This window comes from Acinonyx jubatus, chromosome X (genome assembly GCF_027475565.1).
Source record: "Acinonyx jubatus isolate Ajub_Pintada_27869175 chromosome X, VMU_Ajub_asm_v1.0, whole genome shotgun sequence".
In the NCBI taxonomy this organism is placed as follows: domain Eukaryota; kingdom Metazoa; phylum Chordata; class Mammalia; order Carnivora; family Felidae; genus Acinonyx; species Acinonyx jubatus.
The window spans coordinates 38,074,873-38,096,023 of NC_069389.1; the positions used below are offsets into that span (position 1 = coordinate 38,074,873).

Below are 21,151 nucleotides of genomic sequence, written 5' to 3' on the forward strand. Positions count from 1 at the left end.
TCTAAAACTCCCCCAAAACAAACTTCAAATAGCACCGCATAAAAAAACAAAGGGCAAGAATGGTTGGTTCGTCATTAATTAAATCGGAGGCAATCCATAGCGTAAAGCAGGCAACATGCTGAAACTATCCTCATACTTGAAAGTTACAGTGTTCTCTATCTTCTCTCTACGGGTCTACAATTTTAACTCTAATTTAGTAAGCACCAAAGTCAATCAGGAGACGTACCCACATCTATACTTCATAACGATGACTCAGCAAACCATTTCATGTCAAGTTCAACAGCTTTCAATCAGTTTCTTCTGAAAAGACATGATGTGATCTGGGCTTTCAAACGACTCTATCACTCATTCCCACGGTTGCAGGAATACGAGGGAACAGTTCGCTCCTAGTACAAAAGGTTTGCCTGTATTAACCTTCAACGCACCCACACATCCACAGGCGGCCCTTGCGTTTTCCACCAAAAGGAGTAAATGTTGGCAGCTAAAAATAGAAGTATATGCAAAGGTTGTGAGACTTCTTTAGAAATTGGTACCCTGGAACACTGACAATAGTTAGGATTTGTCTTTGTCAGAGGAAAGAGAAGAGGCAGCTAAAAATTCGAGTGTCCCACAAAGACCGTGGGGCTTGGAAAGCTTCTTCCTCAGGAATAATGGTAAGAGCTGGGAGAGCTCTTTTTCAGAGAAAAGCGAAGGGGCAGAAATTCCAGCCAGTCTTCCTCACCTCCCCCAAAGATTCAGGTCACAGGGTTCATTTGTGCTGAAAACCAGAGTTCTCTGAAGCCCCAAACTTAAGCAGAATGCATCAGCATTTGGGGACCACCTGGGACTGAGGTGGGGGGGGCCCCCCCGACGGGAGATTTCCAGATGGATTGTAAGACAATTCATTGATATTTACATAACGAGAATAAATGTTTTCCCTAAGATAGCATTTCCCTTCAGTGCCTTGAGACCACCAGCAAAAGAGGGAGGTACAGAAATTCTATTACATTAATAGGCTTTGTTTTTATGGCTTTGGCATTTATTAACTAGTGGGAGCTGTTTATTGGGTCATAAACTTTACTAATGGGGATATTATCTCTAAATTATAAATCTCCTTCAGTATATGGCTTAGTTATAAAAAGAATAATTATTTAAAGTGTCTGTATGGCTGCAATGTATCATGTTTATCGGCATGATTCCTATAATGGCCATTTAATTGCTAACTGTGGGCTTGAACTGCAAATACCCAGGGCAAGTGACACACATGGATGCAAGGGAACAAGTGCTTGTCATCCTACAAAGTCAGCAACGTGTCACCGGTTTATTGCTTTTCCCCTCCTGTTCCCACTTCTCAAGTGAACTGCATCACAAGCCTGTACCAGGGCAAAATTATCTACATATTTAAAATCTCGCAGGAAAAGACAACTGACTGAACAGCTGAACAGGTAAGTGACAAATGTGTCAGCCTGGAAAGTTCCAGGAAAGTGTCATCCTTCTAAAAGCTTGCTCTCTGGGGAAGGAAAAATCTTAAAGTGACTGTCAGTTGCCTTGAAAAAAAAAAAAAAAAACTGGAATAAAAATCAAGTAGTCAAAATTAGATTTTATGGGTAAGTGGTCCTAGTATAGACATTGAGTATTCTAGTTTATTGGAAAGTCCTATGGGGTCTAACAATGGCACAGGTAGAATGACCCTAGGTTTATATATAGCAATAGTTGATTAACTTCAATTTAAAAAAAAGAAAAGAAAGGGCCATTGTTGTCGACCAAATGGGTATATCTGCGTGCCAAGAAGCCAGCTTATTTCTAGGCAAGACGCCGCAACAGTCCCTGAAAGGTAGATGTTGAAGCCCCTTTTCCATAGGCTTCTACGGTCTCTGAGGACACAGGCAACTCACTTATGCTACACACCCAACACTGAAGAATGGAGTGAACTGGGGCAAACTTCTCATGAGGAATTCCCAGAGGTCCACGGTTATGAGGTTTTTTTTAATGTTTTATTTATTTGAGAGAGTGCATGCAGGGGAAGGGCAGAGAGAGAGAGAGAGAGAGAGAGAGAGAGAGAGAATCCCAAGCAGGCTTCATGCTGTCAGTGCAGAGCCCAACGTGGGGCTCGAACCCATGAACTGTGAGATCCCGACCTGACCCGAGATCAAGAGTCGGACACCTAACTGACCGAGCCACCCGGGTGCCCATGGTGATGAGTTTTAATCAAATATCTGCTACATGACAGAAGTTCGGCTGAGACTCATAACGTTTGGGCCTGGATGAAAAATCAAAATAGAACCAGAGAAAAGCAGGAAGGAAACATGTTATCAGAATATTTAAATCTCTGGGGTGGGTGGTATGGATGTGTGGAGAATGAACCAAAAAAGATCTCTCAAAACCCTCTGCATTCACATCCCTAAATACTTTAAACATAATACATTTTTGGTCATACTTATTCCTAAGTTAACAGCTAACTTTAGATATAAAAAGGGCATTAAAATATAAACACTGCATATGTTTTCTCTCCCAAATTTTTATGTGTGTTGCGTTGTGATGCATTGTGTGTGTGTGTGTGTGTGTGTGTGTGTGTGTGTGTGTGTATTGTGGGGCGAGGGCAGGAGTCCTTCTCGTAGCTTTGCTGATTTCAGAAAATCAATACATTCACTCTAGAGAGGTTTAAGGATTATTTTGGTAAGGTGGGTTGCTACAAAGCTTAATTATAGAAGTAATAAACACGTGTCAAAAAGATTTCAAAAAATGTTTAACAGAATCACAACGTATTGCTCAGATATAATTTGATTTTACATTGTCATCTATAGCTGTCAAAAATTGACGTTTCCTTAAATGGCATTTTTAATCATGCTGGCACATCAGCCGTGCAATATGATGTTCTGAAATGCGAAAACGACAAAAGGAAATCAATTGTGATCTATGGATTTCAATTCAGTATGAACCTTGCTTTTTTTTCTTTTTTTTAAATGAAATTGTATCTGGTGAAATAAACTTAGTAAAACGAGAGCAGGAGATCAAAGGGAGTTGACCAAAAATTGGCATACGGTTACTCTTCCACTAGGCCAAATACATCCTTTAAAAGTCTAAAATAGTCAACATATTTCACAGGAATAGGTGATGGCATCCCGAGCCAGACATCTTCACATCTCTAGAAAAAAACCAAAGATGGACAGAATTATAACCATGTTTCAAAGCGCAGGTTTGTACATGCAACACCCAATTGTTTCTTATGGTTTATATAAGCTCTTGATAAATAGCGCTTTTTTTTTTTTAACATTTACTTTATGTATTTTGAGAGAGAGAGACAGAAGGAAAGAAAGCGTTGGGGGAGGGGCAGGGAGAGGAGGAGGAGAGAATCCTCAGCAGGCTCCGCGCTGCCAGCGCAGAGCCGGACGTGGGGCTCGAACCCACAAGGAGTGAGACCGTGACCTGAGCTGAAACAGAGTCGGATGCGTCACTGACTGAGCCACCCGGGGCGCCCCTGATAAATAGCTTATTTTCAAATGAGACATTTCTGTCCACTTTCGAATCATGAGGACTCTGTGGTAGACTGAATGCTTATGCTCACTTCACCCCTTTCTGTGTTAGAATTATACACCCGTGCTTTTTGCCATGTGGCTTTGCAGACCCTCCTATACACGGAGTCTATTTTCCTGTCCCTTTGATATGGGCTTGGCCACACAGCTGGCTTCGGCCTGCATTATGTTAGCAGGTGCACCACAAACAGGGTCTCTAACGAGCCCGTGTGGTTTGACTCAGCCTTCCGTGCGTGTACCATTGCCATGAGAAGAACACGGCCCAAGCTGCTGCTGGTCCCCAAATGACACAGGTGGGGTCCGCCCACCTGACCCACACAGGTGCACGGACAAGAAAACGAAATGCCTCTTGTTGAGAACCACTGAAATTTGGGGGGGGGCCTGTTATGCACCATCATTGCAGTGATAACTCCCCCATGCTTTATGAAGAGCTCAATCACTGGGGCGCCTGGGTGGCCCAGTCGGTTAAGCGTTGGACTTTGGCTCAGGTCATGATCTCGTGGTTTGTGGGTTCCAGCCCTGCGTCAGGCTCTGTGCTGACAGCTCAGAGCCTGGAGCCTGCTTCCGATTCTGTGCCTCCCTCTCGCTCTCTGCCCCTCCCCCTGCTCATGCTCCTTCTCTCTCAAAAATACATAATGAGGGGCGCCTGGGTGGCGCAGTCGGTTAAGCGTCCGACTTCAGCCAGGTCACGATCTCGCGGTCCGTGAGTTCGAGCCCCGCGTCAGGCTCTGGGCTGATGGCTCAGAGCCTGGAGCCTGTTTCCGATTCTGTGTCTCCCTCTCTCTCTGCCCCTCCCCGTTCATGCTCTGTCTCTCTGTCCCAAAAATAAATAAACGTTGAAAAAAAAAATTAAAAAAAAATACATAATGAACGTGAAAAAAAGTTAAAAAAGACAACTCAATTATTAAAATCCGAACTAGCTATACTGACTCGTTGGTTACGGTTTCTTTAACAACGAAAAGAGCCATGAATTATTCACAGTATCCTCTTGGGGAGAAGCTACTTTATATATACTTTATATGGATGTATAAATATATATATACACATATGCTTTATATACAACAGATATGGCACGTGTATATTTGTGTATATGTGTTTTCTTTATTTGAGAGAGAGAGACAGCAGGGGAGGGGCACCTAGGCGCCCCTGTATATAGGTTTTCTAATTTCAGAAAATAAATACCTTTACTCTAGAGAGGTTTACGAATATTTTGATGAGCTGGGTGGCAACAAAACTTAATTATCTAAGTAGTAAACATGTGTCAGATTTCAAAAAATCTTGTATACATAAACCTATGCACACAGATATGCACACATACACTTTATTTATGTTACAATGGTTGATATTAATATCAACGGGGGGGGTGAGGAAGTCCATATCCTGTGGCTGTCTGCATTTCTACTGTCAAGGTTAATTGTTTTATATAAGAGGTGCTGTATCTTTCCTAGTGTTACATCAGTATCCAGAGTCGTAAGGCGTCAGAAGCACGGGTAAGGGCCCAATAACTCTGTGATGGAATCGTGGAGGCAAACCTGTACTGTTTCAGCTGGGCCTTATAGGATGAAGACCAGTTCGGCAGGGGGGCTGAAATGAGGAAGGGTTTTCTGGGCATATGGAACAGCATAAGCAAAGGCCTGCAGACCTAAAGATCGATTTTCAAGAAAGAGTGAACAACCCAGTTGTGGTTTGGGATACATAGTACCAAGGGCGAGAGAGGTGGGTGGGAGGAAAATATGGGGCCAAAACTTTGGGTTCTCTGTGCTAGTTGATGCTTCCTGCCATGGTTAGGCCAAGTCGCCAGTGGGTCTCCATCAGAGAAACCCGATCAGCAATTAGTCAGATTCACTCATTGGGTGAAATGAAGGAGGAAAATCACTTTGGAGGTTATTGCAATGATCCCGGAGATAGAGAGAGAGAGAGAGAGAGAGATGAGAGAGAGAGAGATGAGAGAGAGATGAGAGAGAGAGAGAGATGAGAGAGATGAGAGAGATGAGAGAGAGAGATGAGAGAGAGATGAGAGAGAGATGAGAGAGAGAGAGAGAGAGAGAGAGATGAGAGAGAGAGAGATGAGAGAGATGAGAGAGAGATGAGAGAGAGAGATGAGAGAGAGAGATGAGAGAGAGAGATGAGAGAGAGAGAGAGATGAGAGAGAGAGAGATGAGAGAGAGAGAGAGATGAGAGAGAGAGAGATGAGAGAGAGAGAGATGAGAGAGAGAGAGATGAGAGAGAGAGAGAGGAGAGAGAGAGATGAGAGAGAGAGAGATGAGAGAGAGAGAGGAGAGAGAGAGAGATGAGAGAGATGAGAGAGAGAGAGAGAGATGTGAGAGAGAGAGAGAGAGGAGAGAGAGAGAGAGGAGAGAGAGAGAGAGATGAGAGAGAGAGAGATGAGAGAGAGATGAGAGAGAGAGAGAGATGAGAGAGAGAGAGAGAGATGAGAGAAAGAGAGAGATGAGAGAGAGAGATGAGAGAGAGAGAGAGAGGAGAGAGAGAGAGAGATGAGAGAGAGATATGAGAGAGAGAGAGAGAGAGAGATGAGAGAGAGAGAGATGAGAGAGAGAGAGATGAGAGAGAGAGAGGAGAGAGAGAGATGAGAGAGAGAGAGATGAGAGAGAGAGAGAGATGAGAGAGAGAGAGAGATGAGAGAGAGAGAGATGAGAGAGAGATGAGAGAGAGATATGAGAGAGATGAGAGAGAGAGATGAGAGAGAGAGAGATGAGAGAGAGAGAGAGATGAGAGAGAGAGAGAGATGAGAGAGAGAGAGAGAGAGGCGGTTCCGCCACAACCAGGGGAGCTGAGGATGGGATAAATGAGAGCTACGTACGAAAAGGTTTTACGGCAGTAGAACACAGGATGCCTGGTGAGTGTTAAGGGGTGAACTGTGTCCTCTGAAAAAAGACATGTTGAAATCTTAACCCTCAGTACCTTCACTAGGTGACCTTATTTGGAAATAGGGTCACTGCAGATGTAAACAGGTAAGAGGAGGTCATGCTGGAGTAGGGTGGGTCCCTACTCCGACAGGACTGGTGTCCTTATAAACGAAGGGTACAGGTAAACAAATACAGGTAAGGAGAGTTCTAAGACACCAACTACTGGATGCAGAGTCCACCTGAATCCAGTATGACCTCATTTTTAACTCTTAATTACATCAGCAAAGACCCGTTTCCAAATAAGTTCATATTCTGAGATTCTGGGTAGACATGAACTTGGGGGGCTGGGGGGTGGATGTGGGGCATTCAACACTCAACCCTGGGTGATGTTATAAGCAAAATAAGGAAAGCAGGGAGAGAAGTTGTAAACTTTTAATTGTTTTTTTTAATGTTTGTTTATTTTTGAGAGACAGAGCGTGAGCGGGGGAGGGGCAGAGAGCGAGAGGGAGACACAGAATCCAAAGCAGGTTCCAGGCTCCGAGCTCTCAGCACAGAGCCCCACATGGGCCTCGAACTCACGAACCACGAGATCATGACGTGAGCCGAAGTCGGACGCTTAACCGACGGAGCCACGCAGGCGCCCCATAAACATCTTTTTTTTTTTTTTTTTTAAGTGGGGAAGTAAGGATCAGAGGGGGAAAACAAAGTTCAATTTGGGACATTTTTGAACATTTGAGGTGCCCGTTAGGACATTAAGGTTAAGATTCTGGTAAACAGGGTTCTACGGAGCATGGACCTAGAGTCCAGAACCGTGCAAAGACGTGGAGGTGACTGAAATAGGGGTGATACGTAAAACTGTGGTGATTAATAACGCTAACAGAGAATCAGAATCAGAACACCCAGCACTGGCATCTCTAAGGCATTTATACATTTACTGGATATTTACTATGTGACAGGTACTCTTGTGTTTTACATGTATTAAGTTATTTAACCATCACAGAAACCCTTAAGAGGCAGGTGTTATTTGGATGCCTATTTACAGAAAGGGAAACTGAGGGACAGAAGGGTTAAGCAGCTTGTCCAGAAAACGGCCCGTCAAGAGGAGGAGCCTGGACTGTAACCCCAGCAGGCGGGCTCCAGAGCTCTGCTTAGCTGCTGAGCTGCCCTCCAAAGCCCATGAGAGGAGTGGGCCTATATCTACAAGCAGCTGGCTCTCAGCCTGCCTGGCTACATTTGATCCTAACGTTTTCAACAAGAGGAGTTGAGTCGAAAACAATGGGATTCTTTTTCTTTTTAAGTTTATATATTTATTTGTTTATTTATTTACAGACAGAGACAGCGTGAGTGGGGGAGCGGCAGGGAGAGGGGGGGAGAGAGAGAGAGAGAGAGAAAATCCCAAGCAGGCTCCGCGCTGTCCGTGCGGAGCCCAATGTGGGGCTGGAACCCACAAAGCCGTGAGATCGCGGCCTGAGCCGAAAACCAAGAGTTGGACGCCTAACCGACTGAGCCACCCAGGTGCCCCAACAATGTGATTCTGGAAGGGACGTTCCTGTTCTTTCTCAAGAATGCCTCCTGTCAGACACTGGAGGTTGAGCCTAAACCACCAACTGGCTGTGTGAAGAAGGAAATGGCCATTCGGATGGATGATGGCTAAACTAAGCCCTAGGGCGTATTTTGTACAATCCGTGCCACGTGGAACCTGGTGAAATGTCCTTCCTACACCAAAAAGCAGTAAATCATTGTGTGTGTATGTGATATGCAGATATATATATACACACAAAATGATATATTTTAAGCAATAGTCATTCAACTGTTCAATATGTCCTCAGATATCTCATGAAAACAAGAATTTGGAGATGAGAATTATACTTATTAGCCATAAGCCAGACTTGGGCAAAATGAAGCTCAAGTAAATACCCTGAGGTTTGAAATGAAGGATAATTTAAGATGAAAAGACACAAGAGTCCATTTCTTTACTCCATGGCTCAAGCAGTGCTTTCTTCACTGCCCCCTCCCCGCTATGCTCTCTCTCTAGAATCAAAACCACTTCCCTCCATTTGGTTTCCCTTTGTCACTATTTTCTAGGATCCAAGTGGGAGTGACTTTTTCTGCCCAAATACCTGGCAAGTGCCACAGGCAATATTTGCAGTGGTTGAGGAACCCAGGATCCCTTCGCTGCCAATATGATATTGTGATCCATAATAAGATAATGTATATTTGGTCTTTGTCCCTGTTTCTAGCACACGGCTCCTAAAACCCTTGAAACTTCCTAAGTGATGAGAGTGATAAGGTGTCTTATGTTAATGAGACATTTTGGAAAAGCGCCTAAGGACAGGGGGGGCTGGTTGCTGGGCGAACAGACCTTGTAATTAGAGGGTTGGAACTGTCATTTCTATTCTCCCCCTGACCTCCAGGGACAGAGCTGGAGGTCGAGTTCAATCACCAATGGCCAATGATTTAATAATCAATCACACCTTTGTAATGAGCCTCTGTAAGAACCCAAGAGGATGGGGATCGGAGAGCTTCTGGGTTGGTGAGCACGTGGAGATTTGAGGAGGGTGGCCAGAGGGGGCGTGGAAGCTCCCTGCCTGTCCCCCCTACCTTGCCCTATGCATCTCTGCCCCCTGGCTGTTTGGGGTTATATCCTTTTTTTTTTTTTTTTTTAATGTTTATTTATTTTTGAGAGGGGGAGAGAGAGAGAGAGAGAAAGCAAGTGCGAGGGGCAGAGAGAGAGGAAGACAGAGAATCCTAAGCAGGTCCCATGCCATTAAGTGCAGAGCCTGACGCGGGGCTCAAACCCACAAACCGTGAGATCATGACCTGAGCTGAAATCGAGAGTCAGAGGTTAACCAACTGACCCACCCAGGCCGCCCCTATATCTTTTTATAAGAAACGAGTGATCAAGTAAGTAAAATGTTTCTCTTAGTTCTGTGAGCTGCTCTAGCAAATTAACCGAACCCAAGGAGGGGGTTGTGGGAACCTCCCGTCTATAGCCAGTTGACCAGAAGCACAGGTGATACACCCACTGGGATCTGATGCTTTCTCCAAGTAGATCACGACAGAACGGAGTCGAATTGTAGGACCCCCAGCTGATGTCAAGAGTTGCGTGGTGTAGGGCAAAAATGCCACACATTGGAATTGGTGCCAGAATTGTAGCCAACCCCCAATCCTAGGGAGATTTTCACAGGTACTAGTTTAAATGGACCGACAAATTAAATCGAGATCCAGAGGAGGGTGGGAAGCGGGACCTAAGACTGAAGAAACTCAGGGGGAGGAGAGGCATCAATAGAGTAGAGGGAAAAGGAATCTTCTTCATAGTTTTGCCTGTAATTGGGGTCCATCTAAAGGAGTCCCCTGGGCCGTCTCTTTGCAAAATAAAGAGGTCTTGGGAGACATGAGAAACCCCACACTCCCGCCACCTAATTGCTCTAATAAATCCACAAATGCTCTACGTTACATAATACGACAATCTGGGCAGTGAGTAAAAATATTCTTCGTGTTCACTGACCTTTTATTCACGCTATACTACAAGATGAGAAGAAAACTCCAGATTATCGTATTCCCAGCAGTGCACGTAAGTTTTTAAGTGGAAATACAAGCATGGGAAGTCTCCAGCAGGAGAGCTCATCCACAGCAGCCGACGCTTCCCATTCCAGATCTGAAATATCCGTACGTAGCAGGGTCTGCCAGCGCCCCTCCGGATCCCCTCACCCCTTCCACTTTGGCACGCCCAGCCTGACTTCCGACCACCAGCACCTGCGTTCTTTTGCGCGAAAACTTTTCTTTGGCCTCGGAGGCCCACTTTAGCCGCCCCTGTGACATGCCACAAGGGCCTGTGAATTCGTTCTTTTCCCCCCACTTCAGAAGTAGCCTTCATCCATGATTGATGGGAGCTGATGGATGAATACCACAACTCCCTTGCACTTTGGGGAGTGGGGGCAAACACTAAGGTACATCTAGGCCACGGGATCCCTCAGTTTCCCAGAGGCATTAAGTTCCAGTCACCAAAATGTGTCACTAGTTTGAGAAATGCCCTGCCCTTCATTCCCCACCCCCTTAATAGTGTCCCTTTTGCTTCCTGCCCCTGCCCCCCAAATCTATCTACACTCAAATCCTTGTCTCCAAGTCGGGTTCTAGAGGAAGTCACACAAAGACGCTCTGCACTTTGGTATTTACCAAAATTAATAGTGTCTATGAAAGTCACAGCACAGCTTGGAACCGAGCAACTTCCTGACAAACTTCCAGATAATTCCAGAGACTGCGCCCAAATCTCGAAACAGAATTCAGTTCCACCTGGAGCATAAACAGTATTTGCTGGAAGAAGGAACAGCCATGATATGCAGAGCGAAACTCAACAATGACGCAAAATCGTGACGCTGAAATTTTAGGCTGGGAACCGCCTCCAAGTTTGCTTGCAAGTCAGACAAGTTGGCAATAAATTACTTGTTCATCAATGGCGAAAAAAAGGAGCTGCCGATCTGTAAAAATCATACGCCCTTGAAGCAAAGATGGCACTGGCTAGAAACCCAGTAAGCGGCAGCTGCCCAGTGAGAATAGCAGAGCTGTGTGTGAGCTCCTGGGCTCTGGATTTATTTGCTTTGACATTTTTAAAAGGAAATTTAATTGGATTATGTCTCCTTCTAGTTTAAAATTTTCTACTGTAGTACCGGCCACCAGATGCATGAGGGGAAAAGATCGGGAGCCAATTAAATTCCACGCTTCACTGAAACAAGGTTATTTTTATTCCTCCCAAATGTAAGGCTGATGGAGTCATGTTAGTGATTTCACTCCGTTATTCCCCTCCACTTACTCAAAAAAAAAAAAAAAAAAAAGACGTTTCTGTGGGAAATAGCTATGAATTTGTAGACCAGTCCAGTAGCACGTATGGGATTGAAATGGTGCTTTTCCTAAATTTACTGCCTTCTAATAGGTTGACATGACCTCAGAACTAATTGAGTTAAGTTGAGAAAATTGCAAAGACAATTAAAGTTCAGTAAATCAAACTGAAATCTGGGGAGGAAATTTTGCAAATACTTGGTGAGATGGTCCAGAGCATTCTGACAACACAGGGAAAAGCTCACCTAGAAAACCTGGAGGTTTGCTTCTATTCCCGCCCGTTTCTGTGTTCGCCACCATGCCAATATTTCCCAATTGCTTCCACTGCCCTACACAAATCTTTGCAAGAATGGCCATCTGAGTGTAGCTAAAACATAGGTGTGGCCTTTAAACAAGAGACCTTTCCTTAAAACCGCATTGCAGGGTAAAAAGAGTTTTCAAGAAGACTTGAAAGCTCTTGCCTGCAGAGCTGTAGGCTTCTGCAGGCAATTAAAGTAGACATCACCCAATGCTTCAAACCAAAGCAGATTCTGGCAGGATCCTTCCCTACCAGGTTACCGTTTTGCGTTAGGCAATCGGCATGTGTCTGTCAGCTACTTTTAAACTCCAGCGAGCATGACTAATAGTCTTTCATTTCAACTGTTAAATTCAACCTCAGATTCTAGAAATAACTGCTTATTTAAAAGGTTGGCACCAGGCCCCTAACTTCAGTTAGTTTAGTCTTTACCTTTCGGGATGCCTTTGAGTCTCAGCTTCTAATCTATAAATTGGGAGTGATACTTAGTTTTGCTCAAGAGTGGGACAATAAAACGTCACAGGATACCCCACCCTTCAAATACCCGAAGAAGATTCTCAACAACCGGGGTGTCCAAAGATGTGTCCCAAGGTGCCCCCGACTGGTCCCCACTCCCCACTGCCAAGGCTAGAAGATCATCCCGTTGCGGCAAGCGAGGGCTTTAGGGTCGATTGCTAATGCTTCGGCAGTTACAGTGCTCGTAAAATGAAGCCACATACAATGTTTCTCAGAAATGTCAAAAGATAAGACGCCAGTCACACGGGGCAAAAGTTATAAAGCTTATATGAGGACCGATTTAGCACAACAGAACGGAAATGGGGTCTCCAGGCCTTGACCACGCCAGGGCAACGTGCTGAGACCGCAGACAGTCACATAATGGAGCGAGCGTTAAGTTACAGCCTCATGGGCTCACCGTGGGCTGCCGTGGGAGCCAGGCAGAGGCCTCGCCAAGGAACTCCTGAGAATGCAGGCCACAGGCCACCGTCACGGTCACGGGGAGTAACAGCCATCCACGTAGGAAGGTCTCTCACCAAAGGGCAGCGGGACTGATCACAGCTAGCCTAGCCCCAGACCACAGTCCTCTTTGTCAATTTTGCTTGTTTGTTATCGGACCCCAGCCCTATGGGCGGAGACCAGCTAACTGACCATCACATGCAGGGGAGCCCCACCCGAGTCTGGGGGACCAGTCCTGCCATCCAGCAGACCAAGCCCCAGGAGCTGCTGTCTGGACCTAGCCTTATCCCCTGGCTGGGAGGATGGTTCGCCTGAGCCCAAGTCTGTATTCTGGCAACGGACTGTGCAGGCTCCTTCTCTTTTTGCCCCCAGAAGATCCATTTTCTGCCCTTTTCACCCAGCTCACTGCCCTGGGAGGCCAACCTCTGTGGATTGCATCACACCCCGAGCTTCCTCATTCTGTGGCTGCTGCTGGGTGGGTCCAGCCAATGGGCAGCACCAAGAGATCAGGGTATTGATTCCACTTCCCCTCCCCCCACCTTCTGCCGGCTCCTCCCCTGGGCTCCAAGAATCAGACCGAGGGAAAGTAAAGGTTTCCCTCCGTTGCTGGTCCCTGAGTGCTCCGCTGCCCTGACTGGGTCCTGTAACCCTATCCGCTCCTCTGTCCATAGTCCCTTCGCTAAATCCGTGTCCGTGACTCCTCTGAGTGTGCGGTGTCTGGTCCCTGCTGGAACCTCACCGGTGTGGGGATGTAGCCAGCTCTGGCCCCCCGGGAGGGGCTCAAGGCTTGTCAGTTCAAGCCTGCCGACTGCCGGCTTCCCCCTGATGGCTGGACAGTGCTCACTTCAGGCCGCCCCATCACTGTGCTCTCTGCTTTGGAGAGAGGCCCCGCCTCTCCCATCCCCTGTCCCAGACCACCCTCCTACTCAGCCCCCCGCTGGCTGAAGCCACTGGTCCTGTTCCCCTTTTCTGGCCCCTCCCCCACACGGCAGTTTAATCAGGGTAGACTGGGAAGGTGCCCCAAACCCGTACGTACCCTGACCATCCATCCCGTCCATCAACATGGACACAGACAGGATTTTGGTTGTGGAATCAGTAGTACTGAGGCCTGCTCGGCTTTCGTCAGCCAGGAAGTCCCTTTGCGTTTCTCGGTAAGGCCCCCCAGTTAAGGGAAGGGATCGTGTCGCGGATAACATTCAGCACAGGAGTAAAGATGTGCAGGTTCCCCCGGTGGGGGAAAGGGAGAGAGGGGGACGGGGGGGGGGGAGGGGGGGGGAGAGAGAATCCCAAGCAGGCTCCACACTCAGCATGGAGCCCAATGTGGGGCTCGAACCCATGACCCTGAGATCATGACCTGAGCCGATATCAAGAGGTGCACACTCAACCAACCGTGTCATCCAGGCGCCGCCCCCACAACCTGGTGGGTCTTGTCCTGAAGTCCCGCCCGGGACTTCCCGGCTATGGCAGATCCCCCAAATATGCTGGCTGTCCTCAAAGCTCTAAGGGAGAGGCCTTCTCTGCCCAACTGGGTCCCCACAGATCTACACAACTGATCTGACTCCACACTGCCAGGCCCCCAGTTGATACCAAGAACGGTCACCAAAGGCTTCAAGGACAATAAAAGCAAAAATAAACAAGTGGGATGACATCAAACTAAAAAACTTTTACACGGCAGAGGAAACCAACAACAAAACGAAAAGGCAATCTATTGAATGGGAGCACACATTTGCAAATGACACATCTGATAAGGGGTTAATATCCAAAATATAGAAAGCACTCATAAAACCCAATATCAAAAGCCGGGCAGAGGGGCGCCTGGGTGGCTCAGTCGGCTAAGCGTCCAACTTCAGCTCAGGTCATGATCTCATAGTCCGTGAGTTCAAGCCCTGCGTCGGGCCCTGTGCTGACAGCTCAGAGCCTGGAGCCTGCTTCCGATTCTGTGTTTCCCTCTCTCTGCCCCTCCCTTGCTCACGCTCTCTCTCTCTCTCTCTCTGTATTTCAAAAAATAAAATAAAATGTTAAAAAAATTTTTTTAAAAAGACAGGAGGGGTAGGGTGCCTGGGTGGCTCAGTCTTAGGTTAAGTGTCTGACTCTTGATTTCGGCTCAGGTCACGATCCCAGGGTTGTGAGATCAAGCCCCACGTTGGGCTCCGCCTATAAGTGCAGAGCCTGACGGGAGATTCTCTCTCTCTCTCCCACTGCCCCTCTCCCCTGCTCACACACTCTCTCTCTAAAATAAATAAATCAATTAAACAGGTAAGAAATAACAGCACTGGCAAGAACATGGAGGAAATATACTGCGGGGAGGAATGCAAACTGGTGCAGCCGCCCTGGAAAACAGTGTGGAGGTTCCTCAAAAAATTAATAGAACTACCTTACGATCCAGCAATTCCACTTGTAGGTATTTGTTGGAAGAAAATGAAAACCCTAATTTGAAAAGACATATGCACCCCTATGTTTCATTGCAGCAGTATTTAAAACAGCCAAGGCGTGGAAACAGACAAGGCATCCATCGATGAATGAACACATAAAGAAACTGTGGTCTGTACGTACAATATTATTCAGCCATAAAAAAAAGAGAAGGAAACCTTGCCATTTGTGACAACACAGATGGACCTCGAGGGCACTACGCTAAGTGAAATAAGTCAGAGAAAGAGGAATACCGTCATGACTCCACTCATATTAATCTAAAGACTAACCAAACGAACAAAACAGAAACAGACTCATAGCTACAGAGAACAAACTGATGGTTGCCGAAGCGGGTAGGAAATGGGGGACGGATGAAGTAGGTGAAGGGAATTAAGAGGTGCAATCTTCCAGTTATAAAGTAACTACGGCAGGGACGTAATGTACAGCAGAGGGCATACAGTCAATAACACCGTATGGTGACAGAGAGATGGTAGCTAGGTGACCATTTTGCAATGTGTATGAGTGTCGAATCACTATATTAAATGCCTGAAACGAATACAATATTGTATGTCAATTATTTTTAATAAAAACAAAAAATAAGAGCTTCAAGAATAGCTCGTCGCCAAGCTTTGAGGTACCATCCAGGACCTCCTTGAGGAAGGACTTGGTGGCCCAGCTGCTGAGAGTCCCCTGCAGGGATGGCCGCAGCTTAAGCGCTATCTTGGCTGCAAGGAGTCACGTTATCCAAGGTCACACCCCTTCCTAAAGCAACCCACAGGGATAAAGGATAAAGGCCAAGCCATTGTGGCCCAACTCGGGACAGCTCGGAAAGGCCATTCTAGTTCCAGAGCTCCCCGTGGGTTGCCTCAACTGTTCCGTCTGCCCACTCCTGTATCCTTCCTCCCCCTTTCATACGTATCGAGCCCAAGAACACTCCCAAGTAAACACCCAGCGCATTCAACTCCACCTGCTTCTTGGAGAACCCAACCTGTGACAGGCTCTGACCTGAGCATCTCAGGGCATTACTGGATATTAACATGTCCGCACACTTACAGGGCTCGGGAGATCCTGTACTTCTCACTACTGATGGTGCTGTATCAACTCTGCAATATTATGCTCAACCCATTCGCGCTAAATATTTTCACATGAGATTATAGACTCACTGGTAACATTCCCAAGCTATCTTATGTCCTCTTTACGCAACAATAACAAGCTTAGGAATACCAGAGCACTGTGGGCTCTGGGATCTAGTTACGTTCTCATGACGAAGTCAAATTGGTACCATTTCATACCTAGGTTCTTTTCTTTTTAAAACCGGCGAAAAAGGAATGGCCCCTCGCAAATGCCTCCCACAGACAGAACCCGCTCCCAGGCTTGGTCAGCAGAGTTGATAAGAGACCCAAAGAGTAAAGTCTCACGGCCCTTTTTCTGATGCCACCTTCCTGTTGTGGTTCTCCTACCTTTAAGGGTGGAATCACGGACCATAGCCTTGGAAGCTGAGTGCTCAAGGCCCGGCCCCTTCACCTGAGAAAGTTAAGACCTCTCCACTTTGTTTTCTTTTTTAATGTTTATTTATTTTTGAGAGAGAGAGAGAGAGAGACCAAGAATGAGCAGGGGAGGGGCAGAGAGAGCAGGAGACACAGAATCCGAAATAGGCTCCAGGCTCTGAGCCATCAGCACAGAGCCCGATGCGGGGCTTGAACTCACGGACCGTGAGATCACGACCTGAGCCGAAGTCACACGCTTAACCGACTGAGCCACCCAGGCGCCCCAAGACCTCTCCATTTTATAAACAATAATAATAGCTAACACTTAAGCCCTTACTATGGGACAGGTGTGGCGACATGGGCCTCGTGTACCACCCTCAACCCTCACAACCACGCCTATGGAAGGGCTATTGTCATCTCCATTTCTGAGGGGAGGAAACCTAAAAGGTTCAGTAACTTGCACAAAGTCACCCGCTTAGTCAATCACAGAGCTAAGGATGTGAACTCGGGTTCATGTGGTTTCAGACCCTCTGCTCCACACTTCTGAGGCACCTGACGTCCACAGCTCAGTAACTGTCCCAGCAACAGAGTGGGTAAGGGATGAAATGGGGGAGGGGTGGCTAAGGGGAGAGCGAATCTTTGGCCTTCCCGCCTGGTGGCTTCTCTTCCAGTGTGGGCAGTGATCCTTTTCTGGGCCCTTAAATCAACTTAACAGGTCACAAACTGCACTCAAAAGAGAGAAAGAAAGGGGGTGGGGGGAGAGAGGCAAGAAAAGGAAACGAGGGAAGAAGGAAAAGAGAAAGAAAGTAACACATTGCGCGACACGTAGTTAGAATAGTACTGATTCGTGAAACTTTTGTTCCACTGTATATGCGCATGCTGGGTTGCTATGAAAAAAGTCTTTCTTAATTGTCGTACCCAAAGATCATTAGCCCGGTCATCAGGAAAATAAAAATTAAAGTGATAAGCTACCACGATGTCAGAGGCAAACATGCAAAAATGACTTGAACGCCTATCAACAGAAAAATGGATGAATAAATTATTCTGTATCCATACTACAGCTATGAAAGAATGGCTCAGGTCTATACACATTAAACTAGAGTGACTGCCCATGATGAACCGTTACGTAAGAAAAACACACCACAGATAAATGCATGTGGTAGAATTATATATTAAAAACATTTTTTAAGTTTATTTATTTTGAGAGAGAGAGAGACACAGAGAGAGAGAGGACGCACAAAGACGGAGGGGCAGAGAGAAGGAGAGACAGAATCCCAAGCAGGGTCTACGCCATCAGCGCACAGCCCAATGTGGGGCTCGAACTCCCGAACCGTGAGATCATGACCTGAGCCGAGATCAAGAATTGGACGCTCAACTGACTGTACCACCCAGGCACCCCTAGAATTATATTTTTGTGCAATAAGTGACGAAGCCCCCAATGTACAGGTGAACGTTTGGGTGGTGGACTGGGTGCAACAGAAAAGGAGACAGGTAGGAAGTAAGGAAAAGAATGACAAAGGCAGTCGCCGACTAGCACGAAAAAGCACGCGCGTCAATCAGGATGCCACAGGAAACAGAGGACATGGGCAAATCGCGGAAGTTGCGGGGAATTTAAAATAAAGTGACCGTTGACCAAGTTGCGGGAAGCGGTCAGGAAAGGCCACAGGGAATCCTCCAGCCCCTCGAGGAGTGTAGCAAGGGGGGGAGGGGGGCCGTTACCACCGCCTGGGGCCAAAGGGGTGGTAATGGTTACTGGAGGGTTCCTGAGGGTGGGCACTCGAGTCTGGAGTGGTGGGCAGCTATGGAGGACGTGGTTAGTCCACGGGAACTGGCAGGGAGGGAGAGGATTTCTCTCTCCTCCCACCCTCCATTCTCTTGCTGGTGCATGCCACTGGCCAACCCAAGGGAGGTGGGGGGCAGAGGGCTAGCGGACCCGTTGATGCAGCCCATAAAGGTCTGCTGCCTGGGACTCAGAGCAGGGGAGAGGGGGCCGGGGAAAAGTCCTAATGGGACAAATGGATGCTATCCAACCAGCCCAGGATACTATAACATGGAGCGGAAAGGTAGAATGTAAACGCCATCTCTCATTTTTAAGTACCTGCATGGATAAGAATGAAAAGGTTACCAAAGGATAGTACTGATCTGTTTTTGTGATGGCATCTTGGGTTTTAGTTAATTAAATGCAATATGTTCGATCATGATGATATTAAAAAAGATTTTTTTTTCTTTCTATTCTTCACAGTGAAACGGGCGTGAGTTACAATTCTCACTTTACCACACACTTGCTGCTTTTCTAACTTCCTGATCTCTAAAATGGGGATCACAAGAGTATCCACCTGCTAGGGTTCCGAGGAGGATTAAATGAGTCAGTAGATCTTTCCAGTCTTAGGGTTCGGCACATAGGATGTGCTTTACGTGTTTGCAGTTGTCATGGTGACAACAGGACATCAAGAGCCTCCTAATGGGTCTACCTGTTCCCAAGTCCTCTCTCCAAACTGCCCACCATCCAGCCCAGAGCAAAGCTCCCTCTACAGGGAACACGTGATCATGTCGCTCTCTTCAGCCTTGCGGATATCTCGAGCCTCCTCCTCCTCCACTCCTCCCTTCGTGCCTTCATGCCAGGATGTGCCCCCTTCCCCCTTGCTAACTAGTACTATTCAGCATTCAAATTTCAAGCGTCACCTCCCCTGAGAAGACTTGCTGCCCACCCCACCCCCCGCCCCAATGCCACTCTGATTTGTTTTAAGCATTTTTTTTAAAGTTTATTTATTTTGAGGGAGGCGGGGAGAGGGAGAGAGAGAGAGAGAGAGAGAGAGAGAGCGCGCCCACGTGTGCACACGAGCAGGGGAGGGGCAGAGAGGGGGAGACAGAAAGAATCCCAAGCGGGTTCTGTGCTGTCGGTGCACAGCCCAACACGGGGCTTGAACTCACGAACCGTGAGATCATGACCTGAGCCGAGATCAAGAGTCGCACGCTTAACCAACTGAGCCACCCAGGCACCCCCACCCCCACCCCAGTATAATTTCTTGGAGGCTTCCTCCTCAACCCATTCCATCCCATGCAGGCTGTATCATGCCATACTCCAAAGCATGAGTGAGTGTATTGATGCCCCCATGGGCAGTGCCCCCACCCCCCGGCAAAAGGCAGCAATAATGACCTTCACTCTGGACCCCAGCGCTGAGCATAGAACCTGCTGAGAGTGGATTACCGACTCACGATTTGTCTGAGAATTAGATTTATAAGCGAATGGGTTAAGTCCCCCAAAGCCGCTCGGCTAAGCAAGTGGCAGAGACAGAATTCAACACTAGCTCTGCGACTCTAAAGGCCACCACTCTCTCCCAACCATCTGGAAGTTCTAAGGCTGCCTGACTGCTCCAGAATAGCAGCATGCCTGAGGGAACTCTCCAGGGGCAGTAGACCAGTTCAGGCCAGAATGAGCTGGTTAGCAGCGACAGGCAGGAATAAATGCCTCCTTTCTGGGAGCAGCCACATGACATTTGCTTTATCAAGGGACGTTCCCAAGAAAATCAATTTCTGGAGCATGTTAAAAATATAAACAAACCTCCATCCACCCCCCCCCCCCCCCCCCCCACTCCTTGAAGACAACTGGTCCAAAGAGATCTTAGGGAATTCAGACAATGCCACAATGTTGAGAGCACCATCAGATCACATGAACTTTGCTTTCCCTAACCAAGCATTTTCCTGCTGAATTTTTACGGTAAATTTGGCTGCACTGTGACATGCGCGTCCCCATACTATCCTCTGTCACCCAAGGCAAACCTGTATGCACAGCCACAGATACACTGGGGATTCTTGAAACACGCACCATCGGAGATTTGCTCTTGTGGCTCACGATGATGTTAGCAGAATCCCTTGATAAGAGTGTTTACATCTATTTATAACTGTAACCTATTATCCTATTTCCCATATAATGGGATGCGGCTGGAGTTAAAAATTCAGCTGCACAAGAGAAGTCATGCTCTTATAGAGCAGATGTTCACTCAGCACGGAAAGCGATTAGCCTTTACCGCAAATACCCAGGAAGACGGAAGCGCTTTTTCCAAAAGCGCGGCTGTTAATGTTTCATGTTGAAAACTAGTTTTTCAGATAAAGGATATTAAAAATGCAAGGTTGATTTTACCTCTTTAGTAAACGATACCGCTTGCAATTCGGGCATCGGATTCATTCTCCAGTTCAGGGCAGAGAAAAATAACTCGTAATTTATTTGTTCTTCACTGTCTTGAAACCTGAAAATATAATTATGGAATATAATTTGACTCAATCTGCAGAATTCAGGACCGAAATGTCACCTTAAATGCTACCATGAAAACATAATGTCAGGTACGTTTCAATATCTGCTATTTTTCCTGTTTCTTACTAGTTTATTTTCTGATTCCAACTCTTGAGAATGTGAACTCTTTGTGAGCAGAGATCCCATACAGCTACTTTACCAACGTGTCCCCAACACCTAGATTAATGCTGGCACTTAGTAGGTGCTCAATAAATATTTGTTGCAGTTGCCACAGAAAGAAATGAGCTTATTCAGTAACCGAGGCCATTTTGTTCAGAGTATTTGAAGGTCCCCTTTAATTTCACATCGTTGATCCAATAGGTCAGTAAAGTAAAATCTCCTTGTATTTTTAGACTGCGTGCCTTTTGAATTTTAAAGGGGAGCCTAGATTCATTTTGTCTACTAAGATATTTTTAGGGAAGATAAAAGGTATCTTTATCATTTATTATCTAGCCATTAAAAAGGGTTTATTTAGATCCACATGTACTGTCCTGGAAATA

General features: G+C 46.6%; 1 protein-coding gene across 2 annotated transcripts in view; it reads right to left on the reverse strand.

Annotated features, from left to right (window-relative positions):
- Nucleotides 1-2,838: 2,838 nt before the first annotated feature.
- EFHC2 (EF-hand domain containing 2) overlaps nt 2,839-21,151 on the reverse strand; it is a 200,531-nt gene continuing 182,218 nt past the window's right edge. The window contains exons 14-15 of one of the 2 annotated variants that reach the window (XM_053202257.1): nt 20,502-20,607; nt 2,840-3,124 (exon numbers count right to left, since the gene is read on the reverse strand). In XM_053202257.1, coding sequence (XP_053058232.1) covers nt 3,023-3,124; nt 20,502-20,607 — 208 coding nt within the window. In that variant the 3' untranslated portion in view covers nt 2,840-3,022. Of the gene's footprint in view, nt 3,125-20,501; nt 20,608-21,151 lie in introns of both variants that reach the window. The other variant, XM_053202258.1, reaches the window with a different exon arrangement.